Source organism: Fukomys damarensis, unplaced genomic scaffold, assembly GCF_012274545.1.
Source record: "Fukomys damarensis isolate Sample0158 unplaced genomic scaffold, DMR_v1.0_HiC HiC_scaffold_9, whole genome shotgun sequence".
NCBI classification, from domain to species: Eukaryota; Metazoa; Chordata; class Mammalia; order Rodentia; family Bathyergidae; genus Fukomys; species Fukomys damarensis.
Window position 1 is genome coordinate 31286241 of NW_022900921.1, and position 27571 is coordinate 31313811.

Sequence of the window (27571 nt, forward strand, 5' to 3'; positions counted from 1 at the left end):
GATTAAGACATGAGAGTCTCGCTGCACATGGAAACAAACATAATTCTGGGTGACAGAGTCCAGGCTTTTATGATTGGAATTTGATCAAGCAGAGTTTCTCCTCTTGAGCCTGTGTCTCCATCTGTATAGAGGGAGTAGCAAGAATAACAACCACGACTGCTGGATCACCCACTGTGCACAGGCTCCCTGAGGAGAGTCTGGCATGTGTCACATACAGAACTGAGAAAGCTACCACTGCATACAACAGGTAGAGACACGGTGCACACAATTATGCCTACTTCAGAGATCTCCACGGTTTCTGTGAGAATCAAGTGAAAGTAGGCTGGAAATTCCTTAGTAACACAACTGGTTCTGTGCATACTTACCAAAGTCACTTTCCCTGCAGAAACAGTCAAAGCAAGGAAGTAACAGTCTCACTCCTGGAGCAAGAAGGGAACTCATGAGGCTAACCCCACCCCCACTCAGAGGGAAGGTTGAAGCGCAGAGATTTCAGCACAGTTGCGCCAAATACAAACGAGAGGTCGCCAGGTGAAACTAAGCATGCCACATGGCTTCACGTGGGCCTCCTTCAAAAATGAGTCGAGGTGTATCCCTGCCCAGACAAATCCCTGGAACCACGAGCTTGTCCTCATTTTGTGCCTCCCTTGCCACACTCCTAGCAGCTCAGGCCTGTGTCCAGTCAGGACCTCCAAAGTGCTAACCATCCTGTCGTCACTGCAGGGGACTCTGCCTCTCATTCCAAAGGCTGCCCCAGCTGGACTGGACCTGCCTCCCGGGACGTCGGAATTATCACCCATGTGTTATAGATCAAGGACTAGCTCTGAGCAGCTCAAAGCCACATGATCCGTGCAGGAACTCAGGCTTGAACTTGAGTCTCCTGACCTCAAGGCTGATCTGAATCACCATGCTGACCTATCTTTGCATTTTTGAGAAATCATTTTCTCTCTCTCCCCCTCTTTCTCTCTCTCCCTCCCTCCCTCCGATTCTGCCTGTGTATTTCTAAATGAGTAGAACTATTATCTGGCTGGCTGTATGTAGGGGTATGTGTCTGTTTCTTTTTATGTTTCTCTCTATGTCTGCCTTGGTCTCTCTTGCTCTATGAATTTTATACACTTTTCCCCAGGCCCACATGTATGTCTGTCCTGTTGCTCTCTGTCTGGGGGGCATGTTTTTCCCCCTAGTAGACCACAGGATAGCTGCTTGTTTACTTGACTGTATCACTTAGGAAACTCTCACCTCTACACCAACAGAGCCTGCTTACTTTGTTGGCAGTTGCACCTCAGGTGCCTGGAATGAAGCACAAAATAGAATATATTTTTATTGAAGCAATAACTACGTATGTGCTGAACATACTGAGGTGGAAGAATTACAGAACCCCAGCACTATAAAAGACAACGGGGTCTCTCCTAGAGGGAGCTAGAAACTGGGAAGGCAAGGAAAGAGATTTAAAGCCAATTTTTCCATCCCTTGCCCAGAACACAGAATTTGTCAAAACATCATGTGGGTCTATTGTCAGGGCCCAGTGGCCTGACAGATTAAAAACATGTACAGCATAGGGGTCAAAAACTAACACCATAGAAAATGTGGGTTCATACCTCAGCTCCCCCAACCCTTAGCCTCCCTGAGCCATCATCTCCTTGACAGTCAAATGCCAGCAGGAACAGGTCCTAGCAAGTAGAGTAAGCGCTCCAAGGACACACGGTCCCTCATTTTACAGAAGAGTTACCAGAAAGGCCAAAAGAGGCCCCAGAGGTCACAGCCATGAGGAAGCCTCCTTCTATTCTGGGCCAGTGGAGAAGGAGAGTCAGGCCTCTAGCAACTATGGGAGCCTCGAGCAGCCTTTGGGCTCCAAACACTGGGGTCTTCCTACTCTAGAATGTACCCACAGAGTATAGCCCCTCCCTCCCAGGATATGCACATGGCACAGCTCAGCAAACAACCTCAGTGGCAGAGGCCTGTATCTTAACCCCTAAAATGCTGTGAATTAGGTGAAGTAACACGTCATCTACCTCCAAGAAGTGTGTAGAAATTAACAGGAATTAAAGGACTCAGCACAGGGCCTGGCACACAGTAAGTGCACAGTAAATTCTAGATGCCATGATTAATGAGAAAACTGCAGCCTGAGCCCTCTTCTCAAGCTGATTCTCAGACTTAATTGTGGGTCAAAGGAGCTAGTAGATTTTATCTGCGAATGCTCTACTGCTCACTTGCAACACATCCTCAGATAAACAGATTCACCAGTCTAGGCCTCCTCTCTTGGGGAGGACACAAATTCCTGCCTGCTACCCAGAGGACTATGGTGGAGCTCAGCCTTCCACTTCCCCACTCACCTTGGAGGTGGAGAGAGAAGAGATTAGGGCAGAAGCTAGCCAGGGAAGGGAGAGGACGTGGACCTGGGGAGGGCACCACCCACCAAGGCCTACTTGCACATCTTCCTTTATCTGTCATTAGTTCCTGAGTGCCAAACAAGGGCTGAATAAGTTAAGTGGCCTGTGCCCTCTGGGGGCCAAAACTGACCCCCCACATATGGTGAGGGTACTGGCCAAGAAGCTTCCACTTATCCCTTGAGTGTCTCCAGTAAGAAGATGAGCCTGATCTCTCTATGCTATCTGCCTGTTGCTTAGAACAGGACAAAACCACTGATATCCTGAAGGGACTGGGAAGATCTGGTCTGTTAAGCAAAAGGAAGACCAGCTTGCTGATAGGAGGCTTTGAGAAGTCACAACAGAGCCAAATATTCAGACTTACTTAACAAGACACTCACATCCCACACAGTGATGCCCAAACGTAGCCAGTCACCTGCACCTCCAGGCCCAACTCCAAGAGAGTCCCAGGGATTATTGGGCCTTTCCTCCCACTACCCTGTCCTCTGTAAGCCTCACTGAAGAAAGTTTCTGTGGGTCTGGCACTGTGCTGGAGCCAGGTGACAGAGACCAAAGGAACCCAGACCCCGTCTTAAGGAGACAAACCTTAAATCTGAAAACACACAGAAAAAAAAATTATCCTTTTCTTGTCTGTGACACAGTGGAGAGGCTAGCTATACAAATGAAATATTGAGAAAAGTTTGCACAGTTTAGCTTTTATTAAAATTAAATGTTCAATATGGGAAACTAGAACATGATTCTTGTTAAAATAATACATTTGAGGAAATGTTTCTTTAGCTATCACCACAACTGATCAAGCAAGTGACAAGTATTCTTTTACAAGATATATGTCCCCAACATCCATGCAGAAAACACTAGATCAAGGACCTTCCCTGTGCAATGCACTGTACAGGGTGTCAATGGTCCAGTTTGACTGCTTGTGACGAACACGGGGACAGAGCACCCACACAGACATACACATTCAGTGTCTTGAGTTTTCTTCCAAAGAAAGTATTTTACACATAAAAATCAAACAATAAAGGTCTTTTATTGCCACTAAAAAAGGGGAAAATAATTTACAATTTATAACCAAAGGCAAGGACATAGCACTTTGGCAATTTGTTTCAGCAAATGCCACAATTCCACACAGTCCTGCCATGGCGGATGCTGTATCCATGAGTCACTGTGTCCCATGACAAAGGGTGCACAAGGGCTATGAGGCTGGGATTACCCACCATGAAAGAAGCTTCTTCCATTCCCATTTGGAAGTGCTGCCAGCTTTCCTGCTTGGTCAGTAGAAAAACAACACATCTGAACATGAGAGACTTAGAACTCCAAATAGTGCAAACATAAAAAAAAAAATACATTCCAACTTTCTTGCTTCTGTAGGCAAACAGACCCTTAAAAGTTGAATATGGGTTTGCTCCCAACTTGATCCAAGCATGAGAGCATGGAGGCAATTTAAATGGCACCTGTCCCAACAATAATAAAGATAAAGATTTGTTTTAGAAACATGATGGAGACAAACCTCAAGAGACAAGTTACAGGTATAGTGTGAGCATCTGAAAAGCACAAGCTTAACGTGTTCCTCAGAGGGACTGGAAAGGGCCCCTCTTTTAAAGTACAGTAATGGATGCTTCCAAAAGAGACATCACCTGGCAGCCAAGGCTTTGGGTAGTGGAAGTTTCACAGAAGAACAAGAAGACAGTAGAGAATGAGGAATGGTCTGCTGAACCCAGGAACTAGAGAATATAGGCCAGAAAAAAGGTAAGCCCTTCTCTGGGGCTGATCCACACTACAGTTGCCAGGCTCAACGCCAGGCAGTAAGAGCCACCAGGAGATAGGCCACCCAGCCTGGGCCCTCAGAAAGCAAGCTCCAAATAAAAACAACAAATGGATAGACAGGCGATATAGACAAACAAACAAACAAACAAGCAATATAGATGGGTAGATGCTGAAACAAGCTTAACATTAGTCTCTGGCAATTCAAGACACACCAGCGACTGTGTTTTTGAATTCAGCAGTCTCCCTTGAATACAATATGAAAAAGAAGACTCATATACCTGGAGCTCCTGAAAAATCTGGAATTTGTTTTGGGGGGATGGGGAGAGGACAAAGGAAAGATAGTGACAGGCACCAACTGTGTGTGAGCGTGAATGACATATACAACATAACATTTCATTACCATGGACAATAAAAAGTGATTCATATATTTTGAAAAAATTATCTTATAAAAATATCTACATTAAAATTTTAGCCTAAAAGCTATAGCTTCGGTTTTATAAAAAGGCAATCTTTGAAAGGATCTGGCTCAGAAATATACAAACATTACACAACAAATATCAAAGTAAGACAGCTCAAAAATCATCTTAGAGGATATTGCAACTGGCTTGTCATGAATTAGAGTTAGGTATTCTTATTGCATAGCAGAAAATGAGGTTACTTCATTTGCATAATACTGCAACTTTTTAGATGGAGAGATGCCATTGGGTACTTATGAGAAATAACTTTGGAATTCAGAAGCTGGTTTTTATGTTGTCCAAATCAGTATCCAAGTGGCGTCTAAGCTGCTTCTAACCTTGGGCCTCGATTACATTTCACCACTGCAATCAGATTTCAGATACGCTACTGGCAAAGCTGCATTCACAAGCAGGAGCGGCCACCCTAATAGGGGCAAGGAAGGGAGGCCACACTACCATACGATTAGCACAGACTTGAAAGCCTGATGTCTCTACTGTGCAGAGAGAATCGTACCTAGGGATGAAGCAATAGTAACTTTGGGGTGGGATTTGTGGACAGCTAGAGCAGATTGACTTTTTTGTGATGACATACCAGTATTCTAGTCCCCTTGAAAAAGGACGCACGAAGATGAAATGAACAAGGCCCCTGCAGCACCACCAACAGAGGCACTGCCTCTTAGGAAGGGAGATGCAAGGTGGGACCTATAGCAAAAACTCCAAAGCAGAAAACATGGCTGGCGAGTTTCCAAAGGAGGGATCTTCTCTGGGACAATGACACATGAATCTAGCTTTCCCCACCTAAGCAGAAAAGCCTCGCTTCTCCATCGTGGTGAAGGAGATGAATTTACCTTCCATCAATAATGGAGAACTTGTGTGACACACACACAGCAGGCTCCTCCACCTTATCCTCACCATATGCACTTGCCAGCAAGTCTTAAAACTTCATTGCAGAAGGAGGAAGGACATCTGGGACAAAAAGCCCACTGCATCAGCTTCTAACTCAGAGCCAGGCAGAGCTCTGAAATCACAGTCAACTCTGTAGCCAGGTGAGACAAGAATGCCTAATTCAAGCATGCCTTGATTCCTCTGTAGACATTTCTTCTGGGTCCACCCAAGCTGGATATCTTAGCCTCTTCTCAAGGCTAAATTCCTAGGTACCTTGGTGTTCTTCAAATGTCTTGCTGAAACAGCATGTGCTTAACTTTGCAAAAGGAAGATTCATTCTCAGGGGAGGTATACAATAGTGCATAATATACAATAAATATTCAAAGTGTTCAACCAGCTGGGGAGCTTGGTAGACTCCTAGGTTTCTAACTGCAGGGCAGCAGCAGGGAAAAGAGGGATGCCAATCTCCTGCAGAATCTGCCTAGAACACACATTGGTGTATCCTAAATCTACTATCACAAAGAGGAGGGCCTTGACATCACAGAGAGTTAACCCCTGGCTCTGAGATGAGACGTGAGACACAAGACCTCCCCTCCTCTGCCAGAAAAGTCCAACATAAGCAATTTGCTAGCTTAGGAACCACACACATTGAAAGATATTTTTTAAATGCAAATGACCCAATGCTCCCTCAAATTCCCTCTCCAGATGCTTGACTTCCTATCATTGGTAATACTCTATCAAATCCCTTTTAAAATCCAAGTATCCTTTGTTTGGTTTGTTTTTGTTTTGTTTTGTTTTTTGGTACCAGGGATTGAACTCAGGGCCTTGTGCTTGTGAGGCAGGCAGCAGAACCACTGAGCTAAATCCCCAGCCCATAAAATCCAAGTATCCTTTGAAAGAGATCTCAAATCGAGGGCCCACTGCCACTTCCTCCCCAACAGTGCAGGCAAAGGGAAGGGAATTCTGCAGTTTGGGACGGGGTACATACCTTGAAATAAGGGGAAAGCACAAGAGGGCAATAAGGGTATAAGACAGATTTGACTTTCATCACAAAGTGCCAAGGGCCAGCCCCAGCCCATATAGTCCCTTGAAGTCATTAATATCCAAATGAATCTTGCATGACCCCATAGACAAACTTATTTCTGGGTTGGTGGAAGTGTGACCTTTTACTTGTCCTCCAAGCCAGAACACTTGTGAGTAAAATGAGGTGCTAAAATAATTAGGCCTGGGCAATAAGTACAAATGGGGACTGTCATATTATGGGAAAAACCAGAAGCAGGGTCCCTCCCTAAGACGACTGTGAGCAGAGACTAAATCCTCAACCATCTTGATTTTTTGTTTTCTTCTTGTACTTTTTGTTCCAGTGTGTTACCTGGGGCTACTGTGAATAGTTCATTTTTTTTTTTTTTCCTGCTCAACAAACAAAATCTTCCAAACCCGGAATCCATGACATCAAAAGTGAGAGACCCAGATAGAATACTGGGTGCTTCTCATCATCTGCTTCCTAGAGCCCAGGAAGGGCAGCTAAGAAGACTATGGGAATCGTCTTCTCCCTGGTCCAGTACACGGAGGGCAGGGCACAGCTTCAAGAAAGCCCCATCTCTTCTGCAAGCAGAGTTACAGTAGTCAGGTCATGCTTGTGGGCACAAACACAGAACTGCCCTCTTGCAAGTTACTTCTGTACAATTCCAACCTGTTCAACGGGATCTCCAGGAGACAGCAACTTTAATAGTCTCAGTGTCCCCATAGGACAAATCCAGAAAGAAGGTTTCTGTTATTTCATTTTCAACATGGTGAAAGGATCAGTAGTAAAGAAATCCAGTAGATTACCATACCTGCCCACCCCACAACTGAGTGAAAACCCCATGTTTTACACACAAACATACACGTGTGCATCACACATGCACACCTGCATTCTAAATACCTATATAAATACAAAAAAAAAAAAAAGCCCAAAGGTGCTCCTGGGCAATCAGAATGCCACTGCCAAGGGCTGAGGCCAAAGCACCTTAGGGAGGTGGGTCGCCAGTGTCCATACTGCAAGGGACAATGTCATTCTGCCAAGTGAGAGGAGAGTGGTTCCCACACCACCACGGACCCTCCTAGTGAGTTGTATTCAGCTGCTAGGATCCTGCTGCTCTGAGTCACACGTAGCACCCACATCATCCTCCATCTCCTGGCAGTGGGAATTTGGGTCACAAGGACTTGTGAATCACAGCAACACCTAACACGAAAGGGAAAAAAAGTTATCATCACAGCTTCGAGTCATCCTACTCATAGTCAAAAGAAATAGGTATCACTTTTACCCAGATATTGAAGGATGGTGATCTTGTGTTTAGAGCAGCTGGCTGATTCCCTACTCCTACATGACATTTGAAACCGTGAGCACAGTCCCTCACACCCCAAGTTGGCAAGATCACACAGATCTTCTAATGTTGTGATGTCGCCTACTCCAAACCCTAGCATCCTGCTTAACAATGCTTACTACTCTTACTGGAAACCCAGAGGTTCTACACAACTCTGCATACATCACTTTAGAAGAAATGGGTGATTCATATCCACTTTTAGAAAACAGCAGAGTGAAGTGGAAAGAATAGTTGACTTCAGGGAAGCAAGAAAAACAGTCTCAATCCAAGCCCTGCCACCCGTCAACTTGCATCGTGGCCTTTCAGCAAAGCTACTTACCTCATAAGATGTAGTTCCCATACTATTTAATGTCATTGAACTGTAAGAACCTTTCAGTGCTAAATTCTCTTCATGGATAATCACTCTAAACATGTTCATACAGTTACTATTTTAGTAAAATGGATCAACACCTAACTTTGTGAATCATGCATGACCCCAAATCAAACTATAATGCAAAGGCTCTGCGGAAGACTCTTAAATTGAGTCAGCCAACATCCTTTCTACTTCTTGTCCTCTACAATAGATTCCACTGGTCAACAAACTCAGCTCCTCAGATTGCCTTGTAGCTGGAAGCGCCATGTGCCTCAGTCCTGGCCAAGACTATAAATGTGAGTCTGCCAGTGCTATACCATTGGGTGTCCCTGTCCTGCCTGGGATGTTCATGCAAGGCCTATGAGGCAGCAGGAGCTCCTGAGAAAGGTGGGAGAAGAAGAGAGAAGTCTGGTTCTTCAATGACAATATGGGCTGCCAGGCCAAGCATGGGCTTTCTACAACCTGGGACAAATACATCCCTTTCCTTATGTGAACAGCTATTGGTTAGGTTTTCTGATACCAGCTGCTGAACAAACTACTGACTCAAAAGATGCCTACAGGCGAGATGGTTATTGAAGCCTTATTTTAACAAATTCCAATAGCTTTTAAAAAATCAGGTTGAATGTGAAATTAAGAGAACGTTGCTAAAAGAAAGTGCAAGATACCTCATTAGAGAGATGCTGCTAAAACATCCATTTCCTGTTAATCCCTGGAGAATAATCCAGACATAGATATCAGCAGCAGGCAGCACCTGAGTCTAGGCTAAGAGGTGCTGCCTGACCTTGATGCATCTCATCTCCACTTCAGACAACTCTTTCACGAAGCAGCATTTTTTTTTTAACCAGGCTTGCTTTTTTTAATATAAGCTTTCTTTTGGTTATAGAAGCAATATATTCTCATTTTGGAAAATGTAGAGCACAAAGAAAAAATCTTTAATCCCTTCATACAAAGAGAACCACCATTATCTTCCTGGAATCTTTCCTAGCTCCTAATAATCATCACAATCTTCTACTGAGCGTTGAGTGCCAGGCAGACCGTGTGCTAAGAGCTTTCCAAATTACCACATTTCATTTCTCACAGTGGCCCTCAAAGACTCAGTCTAATTTTTACTCCCATTTTATAAATGAGATAACAGAGGTTCCCTCAGATTGAATACCTGGCTTGGAAACCTAGGGCTAGTGGCAAAGCTTGAATTCAAATTCGGATCTGACTCCAATGTCCATTTCCAGGAGCTACAGCTATTTACTACTCACCCCCTACACAGGACCATCGGACTGAGTACACACAATACATACAAATTTGTGGCCTCCTTTAACTTAGAAGTCTATTGCAAACACTTTCTTGTGACATTAAAAATGCATCTGGTGTAAGACATTCCAGAGATTAACTATTTTTCTAACGTCAGGCATTATGTAATTCTCAGTTGTTTGCTATAAGTAACACTCCAATAAATAACTATGTCTCTATATCTTTGTACTTCAGAGCAGATCCCTAGATTTTAAGACAATGGACTCATTCAATAGGTTTACACATTTGCTTGTCTCCTTCTCACCTACTTCTTGAGTGGATAGACAATGAAGAAAGGCACATGAAATATTCAGCACATATATGAAATTCTAACAAATCAGACCAAAGTCCTCCCCTCTCATTAAGACATAGGTACAACCAGGGGAAGGACCCTCCCTATGCCTGTTTGTCTTATCCTAGAAAATGCCCCCCTCTTCCCTCTGCAGCTGCAAAAAGAAGCACTAAAGACAAGCACCTAAAATGTTTCATATTTAGCAAAGGAAAATGTGACAAGATGGGGGAAAATCCTTAAGGAGGGAAAAAGTGGAAATTCACTGCAATGGGAGCCTTGTGCTGAAAGAGTGTGATACAAAACCCTTTTAGTCTGCCCCACACAATCCTCCTGTGCACTCATGTCCAAACGAGATGGGATGACCAGCCTTTCTAATGCAAAGTGGGAATAAGAATACTCCTGCAGTCAAGGTATGAATTAAATGAGATAATGACCTTTAAATACCTAGGATAATGCGATAATGCAAGGTACATGGTGTGTACTCAATAAAGAGACGTCTGGACTACTGTTCCAGACACAAGGAGCTGAGCTACAACATGAATGTACATTTGTGTGTCGTTCTATAGACCTCTGACCTCAGCAACATCAACTCTGCTGCTGCCTCTGCTCTTCACCTCACCAAACCCTGCACACGTACTTCCTGAGAAAAGGCCTCCGCACTAGTCTTCCATTACATCTCCCAGCCTCTTGGCCCAGCCCAGAGCAGGACATGGTTAGAAGTAAGACCTAGGCTTCAATTCTGACTTTGCCTTTTATTAGCTGTGTTTGTGGCCAGTTAAAACTCTCAAAAGCTCAGTTCAGTTATCTGTAAAATAGGATATAGTCCTATTTAGCTGAGGGCTGATGAAAAGATGAGAGTTAATGTAGACACCGCACCTACCACAGCGTCCCTAACACAGACAGGGAACACTCATCACAGAGCGTGTGTGGCTGTGACCAACTCTCAAAGCTCAGTGGAGCCCATCTCCTTCAGGAAGAGGTCCTGGGTGCCATCACCCTCTCTGGTCTCTTCTGTCCTCAAGTTGGGCAGTGCATCCTACTTACAGCTTGTGTGTGCATTATCTTGTATCTCCCCTGCTCTTTCCAACCCAGCTTCTAAAGAGCAAGAACCATTCTTTATACCACCTAGGAGCCTGGCACATTAAAAAATCAGGAATGTCAATGAAACTCCAGGTTCTCTGTAGCAGCTGTGATCAGATAGGTTCCGATGCTACACTCTGGTTCACAGGGGAAATAAGTGCTAATTATTAGCATCTGTGATGGACACAGAGCGAAGGGGCACTGCTAGGTGGCAATAATCTGCCAGCATTGGAGGAGGCACAGGGTTCCACCTCCAGCAAGTTCACAGCCCCCTTCCCACCTTGCCCCTGGGGTGGTGGCCTCTGGGGTGGGCGGGGCTGAACACACTGACCTGCGTAGCTCCGCCCTGTGCTCATGTTGGTTGGCAGCAGTGTCCATTTGTCGGTAACAGGATTGTAGTACTCTACCGAAGCCAGATTGCAGGACCCGTCATCTCCTCCGACCACGTACAGGAGGCCGTTCACTGCACAGACACCTGGGAGTCGAATACAAGCCACAAGAACACTAGCGATCATGATGTACCCAGCTGGCTCGGAGGCTCATTTCTTCCCTTCTCAGTGACCCTGGAGATTTGGCTCCACAGGTCTGAGCCTGCGCAATGGGAGAACATGCGGCCAACAACCCCCAGGCTCCAAGGATCCCCTTTTCTAACAGGGTGATTTCTTCACCAGGGAACTGTCACTACTACACCGTCACTCACACAGGGGCCGTCTCTGCCCGCATTCGATTGTGGGTACAGACACTACTGCTCTATGAGAAGTTGTCCACGAAACACATAGACCTCACAAGCTAGGAAATGAGATAATTCGGGAAATTCGTGCACACTACTAATGTTCTGCTTGTCGGCTTTTCCCCCGTAAACTCTGCGTTGGATCTGTCCTGTGTTGGATCTGTCCCAGGTACATATACTAATGGCTGTGTCTACACCCCTCACATAGGACAGGGATCTAAATTTACACGGGGTGGAGGCTCCCCTCCCCTCCTGATCCCAGAAGAAGCTTGTTTGTGGGCAAAGTCTCATGAAGTTGGTTCTGAAGAGTAAGAATATGTATTCATCCAGACTTTAAAAGATAACAGTCCAATAAGTTCTGTTTTTATAAAATGAGAATAAGGGAGTGTTGCCACTTTTATAGAGTGGTGCTCCTCTAAAAAATAATAATTATTGTTGATGAAGATACTCTCAAATATCAGTCAGAGGATAAAATGGACCACCTTTCTGGATGACATCTAAAACTTAGGTGCTCCCTATAACTCAAAATTCCACTTCTGATGTTTTATTATAAAGAAAAGATTTTAAATGTGTGTATTGATTCTACTATAAGAATCATTTATAATGACCAAAGCATAGCTTAGAGTATGCAAAAGTTGGAAATAACCTAAGTGCATAGTAATATACTGGTTGTTTAAATTATGATACAGGAATTAAAATATCGTGTAAATTACTGTTATAATAAGATGTTGATGAAAGATGGCAAAGTGAGTTTTAAAAAGCAGATTATAACTCTGTTTCAGTGTGATTTCATTTTTGCTAACAGAAATAACTATGTGTGAATGTGTATATGTACTCACATTTACATCTTAACTTAATTCTCAGGCTCCCGATAGGCTAGCTGTAATTCCTTGCTCATGTGGTCTAAGGCCAAATGCCAAGTTTTATTACAACAGTTTTAAGCAATGAGTAAATTAGTATATTCCCCCTCTGTTTACACCTCCAACAACTCAGCCACAAATAGGTTTAGCAAACAGAATTTATGAGAATAAAGGAAATAAACTGCCTGAAAGTCACCTGTTTGCATTTCAGCCTGGGAAGGTGGGATAATCCAACACTTTCCCAGAACAAGGAGGCACAAAGCAAAATATACAACACCGGACATGACCCAAAGGCCTATGGTCTAAGAAAAGTCACTTGATAGGAGTGTCAGGCTGTGAGAAATATAAATGCACTCCATGGTGAAGCATTCCTACAGGAAGGAATAGGGGAAGGGAAGGGAAGAAAAGGAGAGACAGGAAGTACAAAGAAGGAAATAAAGAAAGTGGCTCCACTGGAGAATCACTCACGGATCTGACTCTCCCTGCAAGGAAAGAGACTGGATTCAGTTAAAAGTAAGAGGCTCTCCTAGCCAGGCACTGGCAAATAAGACACAAAATCAACATTGGCCCACATCTACCCAGCCTTGTGCGCAGAAACCAGCAAAGCCACTGGAGGAGAGGGAAGCTAGTGGCAACCACAGAGCTTTTCTGGTTTTTCCCAATTGTATGCAGTAAGTTATTACAGGTCACTGGAGATAAGGGACCCCACCCTCTGCACCTATCTGGGGATCTTGTGGCGAAGCTTTGTTGGTCTCAAGCTCCCTTCTCCCTAAAGCAGAGCGTACTGAGCAAACAGATGCTTCCTGTTTAGAACCCAAGCTGAGCTCCAGACCCTGACAGGTTTTCCTCTCTTCCTTTCACTCAGAGCTACTGTCTACATTCCAGGAGAAAAGACCCCAAAGGGAGGAAGGAGACAGCAGTAACATTACCTGCATTGCGCCGGCACATGTTCATGTCTGCCACCTGTTTCCAGGTGTTTGTTCCAGGGTCATAAACCTCCACGCTCTTCCTCACCAGGGGTCCATCATGGCCTCCTGTGGCATACAGCTGTCCGCTGAGCACCCCAACCCCTGAAAGGCAGAGCACAGGGTCCCAGCCTCAAGCGGGCTATGGAAACCAGGAGGCCAGGTGTCCAGTCCTGGACAGCCATTGCCAGCAGGGAGACGTGGGGGGGGTCAGTTTTGTCTCCTTGGACCTCAGTGTCCTCATCTGTAAAACAAACATAATGATACCCTGCCTGCCTCCACATAAGATTGGCAACTGGCAAATGTTGAAATATAAAGCAAATGAAACCTTTTAAAAATACATACACACATACGTACATGGAGATATATATAGATATATATATATATGGGAGGAAGTTTGATAAGTGACAGGAAAGAGAGACTAAAAGAAATATACCAAACATCAAACATTACCAGTGGTTAATTCCAGGCAATACAATTACATGTGTTTTTCCTTTTTGCCTATCATATTGCCTCGTTTTCCCACAATGTTGTATTACTTTGGCTTATATTGGTTGAATAAAAAGAGTTAAAAATTGGACGTAGCCACACAGCAGGAGATCATTGTTTGGGAGCCCTCCCTGGTGGTCTTGTTCTTCCTGTCCACTTCTCTCCACCTGGACAGTAAAAGGCATTAATTACAGTATTCATGGTTCTGGTCAGCCTGAGAAGAGCACCAAAATGGCATCATTTACAAGTATTGGGTAAAGAGATAAAAGGAGATAAAAGTCATAGAGGGGGATGGTGGCACCTAGAAAAAGTAAATGATCTGGCAGCTGGAACAGCTGGGTTCAGCCCCCTGAATGGCCCTGCGGGGTGCTCTTTCCCTGTCTGAGCCTCAGTTGCCTCACTTATATGGGGAGAGTTGGAATAGCTCAGTGGTTCCCATGGACCAATATCCTCTATGACAGACTGCATCTGTGAGCTGTGAGCTCCTGAAAAGGCAGCTTCCAGGGCCTTGCTCCCAGATACTTGTCAGGAGCCTGAAAAAATTCCTTAGGAAATGGGGAGGTGCAGCCAGGTTTCAGATCCAACAACGGGATTTGCAGAACATAAACTTCATATGGACAGGAACTCTTATGTCTTGTCCTTATCTATTTCCCTGTGCTTGGAAGTGGTAGGTTCTTAGCAGACACTTTATGAAAGACAAATATATAAAATTCCCTCCGGCAATTTGCTAGAAACCATTTATTCCTAGCAGTTGCCCTGTACTAACAGCAGATGGTGCTGTCATATCAACAATGACTAGGAAAGGGGTGTAGATTTACTTACTAAGTCAGTAGATTCCAAAGCTGCCTCACCTCTGAAATCCTGAGATGGCCACTTTCCCCCTCACCATAGGTGGATGTTGCCCACACCCTGCTGAAAAAGCCAGGCACTCTGGCTCACCACTATCCTGGCAACTCTGCCACTTCCCTCAGGGGCCTGATGCAGAATCATAACTGAAGAGGTTCTGGGCTACAGCCATGGGGCTTCTGGGTGCCTCATGGGACCTAAGGCAGGCAGAAGACAGGGCCTTTAGTCCCTGGGTATTCAGCCACACACACATACAAAACAAAACAAACAAACAAACAAACAAACAAAAAAAAAATATATATATATATATCCACCACAACTAGTATGCAGACTCCCAACTCTACAGGGGAGACCTCCTTACATCTTAGGAAAGTGAAGTACTGCAGAAAGGTAGACCAGGAAGCCTGAAGCCAGGGCTCAGACAATGATCTGAGGAAAGAGTTCATTCCCTATGTCAAGGCCATTTACCTCCCAAGGACATAGAAGCAAAGATTACACAATCCAGGGCTCCCAAGCCTAGGGGAGAGGCAAGAACCAGGCTGAGTGATATCTATCCAGCAACCACCCTTAAAGAGGTCACAGAGACAAAGCAGCTGTGGTTTCCAGAGGCAGCTCCACCTGCACATAGGGTACACCTGGATGTTCAAAGGCAGCTGGGATGTCCTGGTCCCCTGAGCTGCCTCACCACACTTCCACTGGAGAGGAACAGTCACAGAGCTCCATGTGCACAGCCTCAGTCCAAATGAGCCATGCACATTTGCTCTCAGGTCTCAAGTTAAAATCTGAAGTTTTTAAGAAATACGAACAAGACTCTACCAACTTTAGAAATAGAAATTATAGTTTTATGAAAGGAAAGAATCAAGGAATTTCTGAATTGAACTAGCCATTCTGGAACATTTGCTGCAACCCGCTCATATCACATCCTCAGAAGAATTCAAGGCCAGAATTGGGGAAGGGACACACAAAGGAAACATGGAAAGTTACAGAAGACCCAGCAAGGAAGGACAGATTTCTTGATTTCTTGGCACTTGATCCACATTCAAGAAGGGCAAACCTGTGAAGATCCATGGAGACAAGCTTCCTCAAAGACAGCACTCTAAGCAGAGATGATTCTTAAATGGCAGCCAAAAGATAGGGTCTTTGACCCCTGGGTGTTCAGGGTATCATACAGATTTTTCTTATGTCATCAGCAGACGAAATATTAACACAGCATAATTTTTAAGGAGTTCTGAGAAAGTAGTCATGTGTTTGGTACTATAAAACGTGATCGCAATTCTATAGTCAAAACTGCAAGAGAAAGGAATAACTGAGAATAGGAGTCATGGCTGCCTTCCCCTCAGCTCCACACTGGATATCAGTCAGCACACATCATAGCAACCACATCCAGAGATTCCTCCTTCTTCTCAGGCCCTTTTCTTGAGTGTCTGGAATGATGGGGAGACAAAGAAGAGAAACAGGAGCTACTGCTATAGCTCTTGAAAGATCCCAAAACACTACTGAACCCCTGGTCTTCCCACAAGAATCCAAAGCAGAAAACTACTGGAAGGTCATTCTCTTTCCCTTTTGAGGAGGGGGCTGAGATATGAGGGGGGTGGTATAGGTTTATTTCTAAATATGATTACATTAATAAGATTGGCTTTCAACTCCCAGACAGAAACTTCAGACAGGCAAGATGAATTGTATCACCTCAAGCTAGGGACAGCTAGGCTGGTCCTACTACCTCACAGAAATGAGACTGATTATTTGCAGACTTAAAAATCTAGATTGAGCCAGATGTGGTTGTGCACACCTGTAATCCCAGCACTCATGGGAGGCTGAGGAAGGAGGATTGCCATGAGTTTGAGGCCAGCCTGTAACAACAACAACAACAACAAAAATACAGGGCGGGCAATGGTGAGGACCAGAATGGTGGGGCTGCAGGCAGATCCGGCGAGGGCCACACCCTGACCCCAGCGGCTAGGCCACACAGGCCCACGCCAAACGTCCACCTGGAAAAGAGCTGCACAGGTACACAGCATCAGCCAGAGACTCACCCAGATCCCATCAGTAAGTGCGCAGAGACGCTAACCACAAGTCTGTTCAGACACCAGAGACTGGGGTGCACTGCCCCAGACAAAGGTCCTCCCAGACAAAGCTAAATAGCCACAGGCATGCCTAGATACTATCCCAAGTATGCTCAGGCCCTAGCCAGAAGCCCACCCTGATGACAGGTCAGGTCAGGGATCAAAATGGCAATCATTCTGAAGTGCACTGGGGAGCAGCAGAGAAAGGCCACCCAGTGGCTTGCTAAGAAGTGAAGACCACTGAGTGACCAAAAAGTTGTTTCAAAAAAGGGACAGCTGGCTGCATCTATTGAAATAAGTAGACACCTACACAAGTCTCAAAACCAGACTTCCAGAGCACCTAAGGCAACCCCAAAAGGAAATGAGATGATACAATCTGATACTCATCCACTTGGACTCCCTGAGCTGGCAACAAAAGAGAATCTGGAAAATAATGAAATCGGAAATAATTTCTCAGATAACAGCAGAGATTGTGTGTATAGTGCAAGACGATTAGTAAATCTAGAGTGGGCACAGATTAAAAAAAACATAGAGGAGCTGAGAAACGTTATGGAATCCCAACATAGGAAACAAATGGAATCTGTAAGATGGATGCAAACAGATTTCCAAGAGATTAAAAACTCCACTGAAAGTTTATGCAGGAGAATGAGTCAATGGGAGTCCAGAATTTCAGATATAGAAGATAGAATTGCAATTAGTAACCAGGAAAATAAAAATGTCTTAAAAATACTACAGGACCATGAGAAATCAATCCAGCATCTGATAGATAATGTTTAGAAGAATAACATCATTGGAGCCGATGAAGAAACAGGAGAGAATGCACACAACATAAAAAACAAACAAACAAAAACTTCACAAAAGTAATGGCAGAAAACTTCCCAAGCAGGGAGAAAGAACATGACATACAGATAAGTGAGGCATATAGGGCTCCAACTAGCCCTGATCAAAAAATCTACACACAGGCTTATAACAGTTAAGATTCCAAGAACCCAACAGAAGAACAAAATTCTACAAGCAGTTAGAGAAATGAAACAAATCACACACAAATGAAAGCCAATCAGAATCACAGCAGACTTCTCAACACAAACCCTCAAGGCGAGAAGAGCTTGGAGTGATGTATTTCAAGTCCTAAAGGAAAACAACCTCCAACCCAGACTGGTGCACCCCACCAAAAAAACTTTCAAAACTGATGGAACAATAAGATACTTTCATGACAAAGAGCATCTTACAAACTTCATGAATTCCAAGTCAGCACTTGAAAATTTTTTAAACAATATACTAGGGAAAAGACAAGGAGGATCACAAGCCCAGGAAGCCCAGCAGAATGAATCCATCAGGCACAATAAGAAATTAAATGAGAAGGGGAGAATTCAACAAAAAGAAAAGTCATGACAAGGGTAAGTCAATAAATATCAGTTATACCCATCAATGTTTATGGTCTCAATTCACCAATCAAAAGAAATAGACTGACAGAATGGGTCAATAAGCAATATCCAACAACGTGGTACATACAAGAAGCACACTTAATTCAAAAAGAAACTCACAGACTGAGAATTAAAGGGTGGAAAACAATACTCCATGAGACAGGAACCCCCCAAAAAAGCAGGAGTAGCTACCCTCTTTGCAGATCAAATGGATTTCAAATTAACACTGATTAAGAGAGACAAAAAGGACACTACATCGCTGTTAAGGGAGCAATCCAAGAGGAAGAGATGACAATCATAAATATATATGCACCAAACACTAGTGTGTCCAACTATATAAAATAAATAATAATGGACATAAAAAGTCAAATAAACATTAATAAAATAGTAGTGGGGGACCTCAATTCCCCACTGTCACAAATAGGTAGATCAACTAGACAAAAATAGCAGAACGAAATCAAACTCTTGAACAAATGAACTTAACAGATATTTATAGATGTTCCACTCCACAAAATCAGAATACACATTCTTTTCAGTTGCACATAGATCATTCTCTGAAACAAACCACATACTCCATAATACAACACGTTTAAGTAAGTGCAAAGGAACTGAAGTTATGCCCTGTATATTATCAGACCACAGTGCAATGAAATTGGAGATCAATAGCAAAAGAAACAGAAAGAATTTCATAAACACATGGAATGGAACAACACATTTCTGAATTAAAAAATGGGTCACAGAGGAAATTAAAGGAGAAATCAGACAGTTCCTACAATTAAAGAACGATGTCAGTGTAACATATTGGAATCTACGGGACACAATGAAAGCAGTTTTTTGAGGGAAATTCATGGTAGTGAATACTCATATTAGGAACTCCAAGCAAGCTCATTAAACAACTCGATGCTGAACCTCAAGCTTCTAGAAAAAGAAGAACAGGACAAACTCAGAGTTGACACAAGGGAGGAAATTATGAAGATCAGAGCAAAAATTAATGCAATGGACACTAAGAGAACAATACAAAAAAATCAATGAAGCCAAGCATTGGTTCTTCGAAAGAATAAACAAAATTGACAAACCCTTAGCCAACCTTATTCAAAAAAGGAAAGAAAAGACCCAAATCCAATCCATGCAATTAGAAATGAAAAGGGTGAAATTACAATGGACCCAGTAGAAATCCAGAGGATCATCAACACCTATTTAGAGAACCTATACACCAATAAGGTGGAAAACACAGAAGAAATGGACAGATTCCTAGATACATATGAATTACCACAGTTAAATGAAGAAGACCTAAAAATGCTAAACAACCCAATATCAATCAAAGAAATTGAAAATGTAATTAAAAATTTGCCAACTAAGAAAGCCCAGGGCCTGATGGCTTCACTGATGAATTCTACAAGACATTTAGAGAGGAACTATTGCCACTACTATTTAAACTGTTCAATGAAATTGAAAGGGAATTTTGCCAATGAGAACTGATTTTAAATATTTTTAAATTTAGAAGATTTCTTTAGAATACTTATGAAATTACTGTCAATAAACAAACCTATTCTTTAAAAAAAGAAAGAATCAAACAAACAAACAAATTGAAAGGGAAGTGATACTCCTGAATTCATTCCTGGAAGCAAGCCTCACCTTGATCCCCAAAACAGGGAAAGATCCAACCAAAAAAGAGAAACTATAGGCCAGTCTCACTAATGAACATAGATACAAAAAATCCTTAATAAGATATTGGCAAATAGAATGATTATAAAGAAGATTGGCTGGGGATTTGGCTCAATGCTTCCACCGCCTGCCTCACAAGAGCAAGGACCCAAGTTCAATCCCCAGTACTAAAAAGAAAAAAAAAGATCATATACCCTGACCAAGTGGGGGATGCAGGGATGGTTCAACATATGCAAATCAATAAATGCAATACACTATATTAATAGAACCAAGGACAAAAACCATATGATCATCTCAATAGATGCAGAAAATGCATTCAACAAAATCCAACATGCATTCATGGAAAAAGCCCCACAAAAAATTGGAATAGATGGTCTCTACATCAATCCAATAAAAGCCATCTATGAAAAACCAACAGTCAATAACAGACTAAATCCTTCAAAAATGAAGGATTGGTCAAAAACTGAAATCCTTCACATTAAAATCAACAAGACAAGGATGTCCACTCTCACCACTCCTGTTAAATATAGTATTGGAAACATTAGCCACAGCAATTAGACAAGAGAAAGAGACAAAAAGGAATAAAGATAGGAAATGAAGAAGTTAAAATGTCAGTATTTGCAGACAACATGATACTCTATTTATAAGACCCCCAAGAACTCCACCAAAAGTCTTCTAGACTTAATAAGCAAATTCAGTAAAGTAGTTAATACAAGGTCAACACAATTAATTGCTTTCCTATACACAAACAAAAGACTCACAGAGAAAGAAATGGGGCAATCAATTCCTTTTACAATAGCATCCAAAAAATTTGAAATGCCTAGTAAACAACCAAATGAAAGAAATCAAAGACCTCTACTCTGAAAACTATAACCCTCTGAAAAAAGAGATTGAAGAGGATATCAGAAAATGGAAAGACATCCTTGCTCCTGGGAAGGAAGAATCAACATATTCAAAATAGCCATACTTCCAAAAATGCTATATAGATTCAATGCAATACCAATTGAAATTCCAGCAACATACTGCATGGACCTTGGGAATACAATCCAAAAATTCATTTGAAACAAGAAGAGACCTAGAATAACAAAAGCAAGTGCTGGCAATAAAGACAAGGTAGGGGGTATCACAATCCCCAACTTGAAACTATACTGCAAAGCTACTGTGATTAAAAACAGCAAGGTACTGGCAAAGAAACAGGACCAGTAGAACAGATTAGAAGATTGCAGAAATAGGCAGCTTGCAACACAGCCACCTGACCTTGGCAGCAGACTGGTAAGAGACAGAGCCGCACGGGCACCAGCAGCTCCCTCACAGCCATCACACCCACCCCACATGCACCTCTGGCCTCCTGGCTATGCTGGTACCTGGATTCACACCACAGAGGCACAGGGGGGGTCATAAAGGCCATTGTCCTGAGCTCTAGCCTTGATTTTTGTTTAATTCACACATTTAAAGGTGATACATTAAAAATTACCACATATTATCATTTTCTAAATTGTGCTTGATGCTTTTGTGTGGCTGACTGTTGTGATGCATATGTTTGTGCTGCTAAGATGTTGTGATTGATCTAATCAGTTATCCTTTCTGGTATAATGAAAAAGAGATTGCCTCAGAGTCATTAGACACTCAAATCCTAAAGACAAGCTGTAACAGGTAGATGGAAGTATTAACCCATGTATCAAATGGACAGTATCAACAGCAAAAATAGAAATGGAAAGACATTCAAACAAGGCTCGAGCACAAACACAGACATCCAACTCACAAAAGGCAAATTCTGGGGAAAATGAGGTAGAAAAGTCAGATAATCAACCACCTGGACACCCTTAACTTATAGCACAAGAAGTAACAAAACAGATAAATGAGGCTCTAGAAAAATTCAGAATGGAAATAATTTCCCAGATAACTACACAGATGGTGAGCAGAATGTATGATATGATGAGAGACTCTAGAACAGAAACAGATTTTTTTTAAAAAATAGATGAGTTCAGGACTGATAGAAGCCATGAATGCCCAACATAGGAAAGAAATTGAAAACATGAATGCCCAAAATAGGAAGGAAATGAAATCCATGAAACAGATTCAAACAGATATCCAGGAGATTAAAAACTCTATTGAAAGTTTACATGACAGACTGACCCAATCTGATGACAGGATATCAGATATAGAAGAAAGGATGGAGATCAATGACCATGAAAAGAGAGATCTCTTAAAAATAATAAAGGAACATGAGAAATCGATCCAACAGCTCCTAGATGATACAAAGAAGAATAATATAAGACTGATAGTTGTCCACGAAAAGCAGGAGAAAGTACAAATGACAAAAAAAAAAAAAAAACTGTTCACAGAATTAATGATAGAAAACTTCCCAAACAGAGCAAAACAACTTGACATACAGATAAGCGAGGCATATAGGACACCAACTAGCCATGGTAAAATAATGTACACATATACATATAATAAGATCTCAGATACCAAACAGAAGAACAAAACACTAAAAGCAGTTAGAGAAAAGAAGCAAATCTCATGCAAAGGAAAGCCCATCAGAATCATAGCACACTTTTCAACACAAATCTTCAAGTCAAGGACAGCCTGAAGTGAGGTATTTCAAGCCCTAACAGAAAACAACCTCCAACCTAGACTGATGTATCCTGTCTTTCAAAATTGATGGGGAAATAAGATACTTCCATGACAAAGAAACCTGAGAAACTTCATGAATACCAAAACAGCACTCCAAACAATTCTAAATAATATCCTAGAAAAAGAGGATCAAAACTCTATGAGGCCCAACAGAGCAAATCCAGCAGGCAAGGCAAGAAATTAAAGGGAGAAGCAGAAAAAATTAAAAAGAGCCAACAACAGGATAACACAATGATGATAAGTCAATAAATATCAGTTATAACCATCAATGTTAATGGCCTCAATTCACCAATCAAAAGAAATTGGCAGAATGGATTAAGAAGCAAAATCCAACAATATGCTGTATACAAGAAACGCACCTAGTTCAAAAAGAAAACTCACAGACTGAAAGTAAAACGATAAAAAACAGTTCTCCATGCTAAAGGAGCCCAGAAAAAAGCAGGAGTAGCTATCTCATTTGCAGACAAAGTAAATTTCAAACCAAAAGTAATTAAGAGAGACAAAGAAGGTCACTACATCCTTGTACAGGGAACAATCCAAGAGGAATGGCTGACAAACATAAATATATATGCACCAAATACTAATTCCCCCAACTATACAAAACAAGTATTAAGGGACAAACAAAACCAAATAAGAACTAATACAATTATAGGAGGGCACCTAAATAGTCCACTGTCACAAATAAACAGGTCATCTAGACAAAAATCAACAACAAAATACTAGAACTGAACCAAGTTTTTGAACAAATGAACTTAACAAACATCTACACAGTGTTCTATCCCACAAAATCAGAATATACATTCTTATCAGCTGCACATGGGTCATTCTCCAAAACAGACCACGTAACATGTTTAAGTAAATGTAAAGAAGCTAAAGTTATCCCACATATATTATCAGACCATAGTGCAATTAAACTGGAGATCAATAGCAAAAGAAACTGCAAGAACTTCAAAAACACATGGAAATTAAAGAACACTCTCCTGAAAAACCAAAGGGGTCACAAAAGAAATTAGACAGTTTGTACAAATAAAAGATGATGTCAATACAACATAAAGGAAATTATGGGACACAATGAAAGCAGTTCTACAAGGGAAATTTATACTAGTGAATGCCCACACTAGGAAAACAGAGGGAGTAAAAATAAACAACCTAAAGCTGAATCTTAAGCTTCTAGAAAAAGAAGAGCAAGACAAACCTAAAGTTCCTACAAGGGAGGAAATTATAAAGATCAGAGCAGAAATCAGTGCAATAGAGACTAAGAGAATGAAATAAAAAACAAAGAATCAAAAGGTGGCTTTTTGAAAGAATAAATTTGATAAACCTTTAGCCAACCTTATCAAAAAAAGGAAAGAAAAGGCTCAAATCCATGCAATTAGGAATGAAAAAGGTGAAGACACAACAGACTCAACAGAAAGCCAGAGGATCATCAGTACCTAATTCAAAAATCTGTACTCTAATAAAATGAAAAACACAGAAGAAATGGACACATTTCTACATACATATGAATACCAAAATTGAAAAAAGAAGATATAAAAATTCTAAACACCCCAATCGCAATCAGTGAAATTGAAAATGTAATTAAAAATTTACCAACAAAGAAAAGCCCAGGTCCTGATGGATTCAATGCTGAATTCTACAAGACATTCAGAGAAGAACTACTGCCACTTTAAACTTTTCAATGAAATTGAAACGGGAGCAGTACTTCCAAATTCGTTCCTAGAAGCAAGTGTTACTTTGATTCCACAACCAGGGAAAGAATCAACCAAAAAAGAGAACTACAAGGCCAATCTCCTTAATGAACATAGATGCAAAAATCCTCAATAAGATACTGGCAAACAGAATACAGAAGGTCATCAAGTATATCATACACCATGACCAAGTAAGATTTATCCCAGGGATGAAAGGATGGTTCAATATATATAAATCAATAAATGTAATATACTATATTAACAGAGTCAAGGACAAAAACTATATGATCATCTCAATAATTGCAGAAAAGGCGTTTGACAAAATTCAACACTCATTAGTTGAAAAAACCCTGCAGAAAATTGGGATAGATGGTCTTTATCTCAACTTGATAAAGGCTGTCTTTGAAAAGCCAAAGGCCAACATTATACTAAATGGTCAAAAACTGAAAACCTTCATGCTAAAAACAAGAACAAGACAAAGATGCCCACCATCACCCCTCTTATTCAATATAGTTTTGGAAACATTAGCCACAGCAGTTAGACAAGAGAAAGAAATAAAATCAATAAATATGATAAAGGAAGAAGTTAAATAGTCATTATTGGCTTAAAACATGATACTCTACATAAAGTACCCCAAAAACACCACCAAAAGACTTCTAGACTTAAATGACAGATTCAGTAGAGTAGCTGGATACAAGGTAAGCACTCAAAAACCAATAGCCATCTTGTACCCAAATAACAGACTCATTGATAGAGAAAATAGGGAAACAATCCCTTTCACAATAGCATTAAAAAAAGAAATATTTAGGAATCAATCTAATGAAAGAAGCAAAAGACATCTACAGTGAAAAATACAACACTGAAAAAGGAGATTAAAGAGGATATAAGAAAATAGAAAGATATCCCTTGTTCCTGGGTAAAAAGAACCAATATATTGAAAATGGCCATACTTCCAAAACTGCTATACAGATTCAATGCAATCCCTATTGAAATCCCAACAGTATGTTTCACAGAACTAGAGAAAACAATACAAAAATTCATCTGGAACCAGAAAGAGACCTACAATAGCAAAAGCCATTCTAGGCATCAGAGACATGGCAGGGAGTATCACAATTCCCAATTTAAAGCTATACTACAAAGCGACTGTGATGAAAAAAAAAAAGCATGATACTGGCAAAGAAACAGACCTGAGGATTAGTGGAATACACTGGAAGATACAGGAACACCTCCAGATGTACTCAGCTACCTCATCTTTGACAAAGGAGCCAACCATCCTCACTGGAGCAAAGATAGCCTCTTTAAGAAATGGTGTTGGAAAAACTGGATTTCAACCTGCCAAAGATTAAAATTAGACATTTATCTTACACCATGCACTAAACTAAAATCCAAGTGGATTAAAGATCTAAATATTAAAAGAGAAACACTAAACTTGCTGGAAGATAAGTTAGGCAGAATTCTTGAAGACATTGGCATAGGAAAAGACTTTATGAACAAATTCTCAGTAGCACGGGAACTAGCAGAAAGAATCAACAACTGAGATCTCACCTTATTAAAAAGCTTCTGCACTGCAAAAGAAACCATCAACATAACTAAAAGACAACCTAAAATGTGGGAAACAATTTTTACCAGCTGCTTCTCAGACAAAGAACTATTATCTAGAATATATAAAGAACTAAAAAAATCAGCCCCCCAAATATAAAGACCCAATTCAAAAATGAGCATCTCAAATGAACAGACATTTCTCAGACAAAGAAGTAAAAGCAGCAAGTAAATATATGAAAAAATATTACACATCACTGGGATCTCATCTTTTTAAAATCTCCTGCACTGCAAAAGAAACCACCAACAGAGCAATGAGACAAATTACAATGTGGGGGAAAAAATTTACCAGCTATTTTTCAGACAAAGGTCTACTATCTAGAATATATAAAGAACTAAAAAAAAAAAAAATCAGACTCCCACCAAATAAATATAAAGCCCAATTTAAAAAGGGGCATCTGAAATTAACAGACATTTCTCAGATAAAGAAGTAAAAACAGCAAATAAGTATATGAAAAAACATTCAATATTAGTGGTCATTCAAGAGATGCAGATGAAAACAACACTGAGATTCCACCTTACCCCACAAAGAATGGCTGCTATCAAGAAATCAACCAATAACAAATGCTGGCGGGGGTGTGGGGAGAAGGAAACCCTTCTTCATTGTTGGTAGGAGTGCAGGCTGGTGCAATCCCTGTGCAAATCAATGTGGAGATACCTTAAACAACTAGAATTGGAAATCCCATTTTACCCAGCTTTTTTCCTGCTGGCTATCTTCTCAAAAATATTAAAAGAATCATACCACAGTGATTTATGTGCACCCATGTTCATAACAGCACAGTCTGTAATAGCTAAAACTTGAAAACAGACCAATTTCCCATCAGCTGGAGACAGGATAAAGATGTGTTGTTGTTGTTGTTTTAATAAAATGGAGTACTACTCAGCCATAAAGAACAAGAAACCAGAGACATTTATAGCTAAGTGGATGCACATTGAGGACATACTCTTAAGTGAAATAAATAAGACACACATATAAATACCATATACTTTCTCTGCTGTGATAAGCTAAAAGTGTAAATAAGGGTCAAAAATGCATAACTGATATTGTGTAATAGGAAGAAAAGGTCTAAAGGTATTGGCCAAATGGGAGGGGTAGGGGAAAGGTTAAAAAGGGAAGAGAAAAAATAAGAGAAAAGGAAAAAAATGGAAACAAAGTCTTTGTTAGTAGGGAAAGGTGGAGGGGGGAAGGGAGGCTAAGGGAATGAGGAAAAAATAAGAACCAAGATATGTCATGTAAAGATCCCAGGGATGAATGTAATTGTTTTATATATCTAAAATGTACCAATAAAAAAGTATTTTTTAAAAAAAGATGCAGAAAGAACAACAGACACACTCAGCCACGTCACCTTTGACAAAGAAGCCAAACACCCTCACTGGAGGAAAGACAGCCTCTTTAATAAATGGTGCTGGAAAAACTGGGTTTCAATTTGTCAAAGATTAAAACTAAAGCTTTATCTCTCACCATGCCCTAAACTAAAATCGAAATGGATTAAAGATCTAAATATTAAAGCAGAAACACTAAACCAGCTGGAAGAGAGACTAAGTAGAACTCTTGAAGACATTGGCATAGGAGAAGATTTCATGAGCAAAACCTCAGTTACCCATGAACTAGCACAAAGAATCAACAAGTGGCGTCTCTTCTTATTAAAAAGCTTCTGCACAGCAAGAGAAACAACCAATAGTGTGAAGAGACAACACACAATGTGGGAAAAAATTTTCATCCAGCTGTTCCTCAGACAA

The 27571-nt window shown here is 41.3% G+C and overlaps 1 protein-coding gene across 9 annotated transcripts in view; it reads right to left on the minus strand.

Annotated features, from left to right (window-relative positions):
* Positions 1–6883: 6883 nt before the first annotated feature.
* Klhl3 (kelch like family member 3) overlaps positions 6884–27571 on the minus strand; it is a 111158-nt gene continuing 90470 nt past the window's right edge. For 8 of the 9 annotated variants that reach the window (XM_010614114.3, XM_010614113.3, XM_010614111.3 and 5 more), the window contains 3 exons: positions 13385–13525; positions 11197–11340; positions 6884–7712 (listed from right to left, as the gene is read on the minus strand). In XM_010614114.3, coding sequence (XP_010612416.1) covers positions 7684–7712; positions 11197–11340; positions 13385–13525 — 314 coding nt within the window. In that variant the 3' untranslated portion in view covers positions 6884–7683. Of the gene's footprint in view, positions 7713–11196; positions 12938–13384; positions 13526–27571 lie in introns of those variants that run through there. The other variant, XM_010614110.3, reaches the window with a different exon arrangement.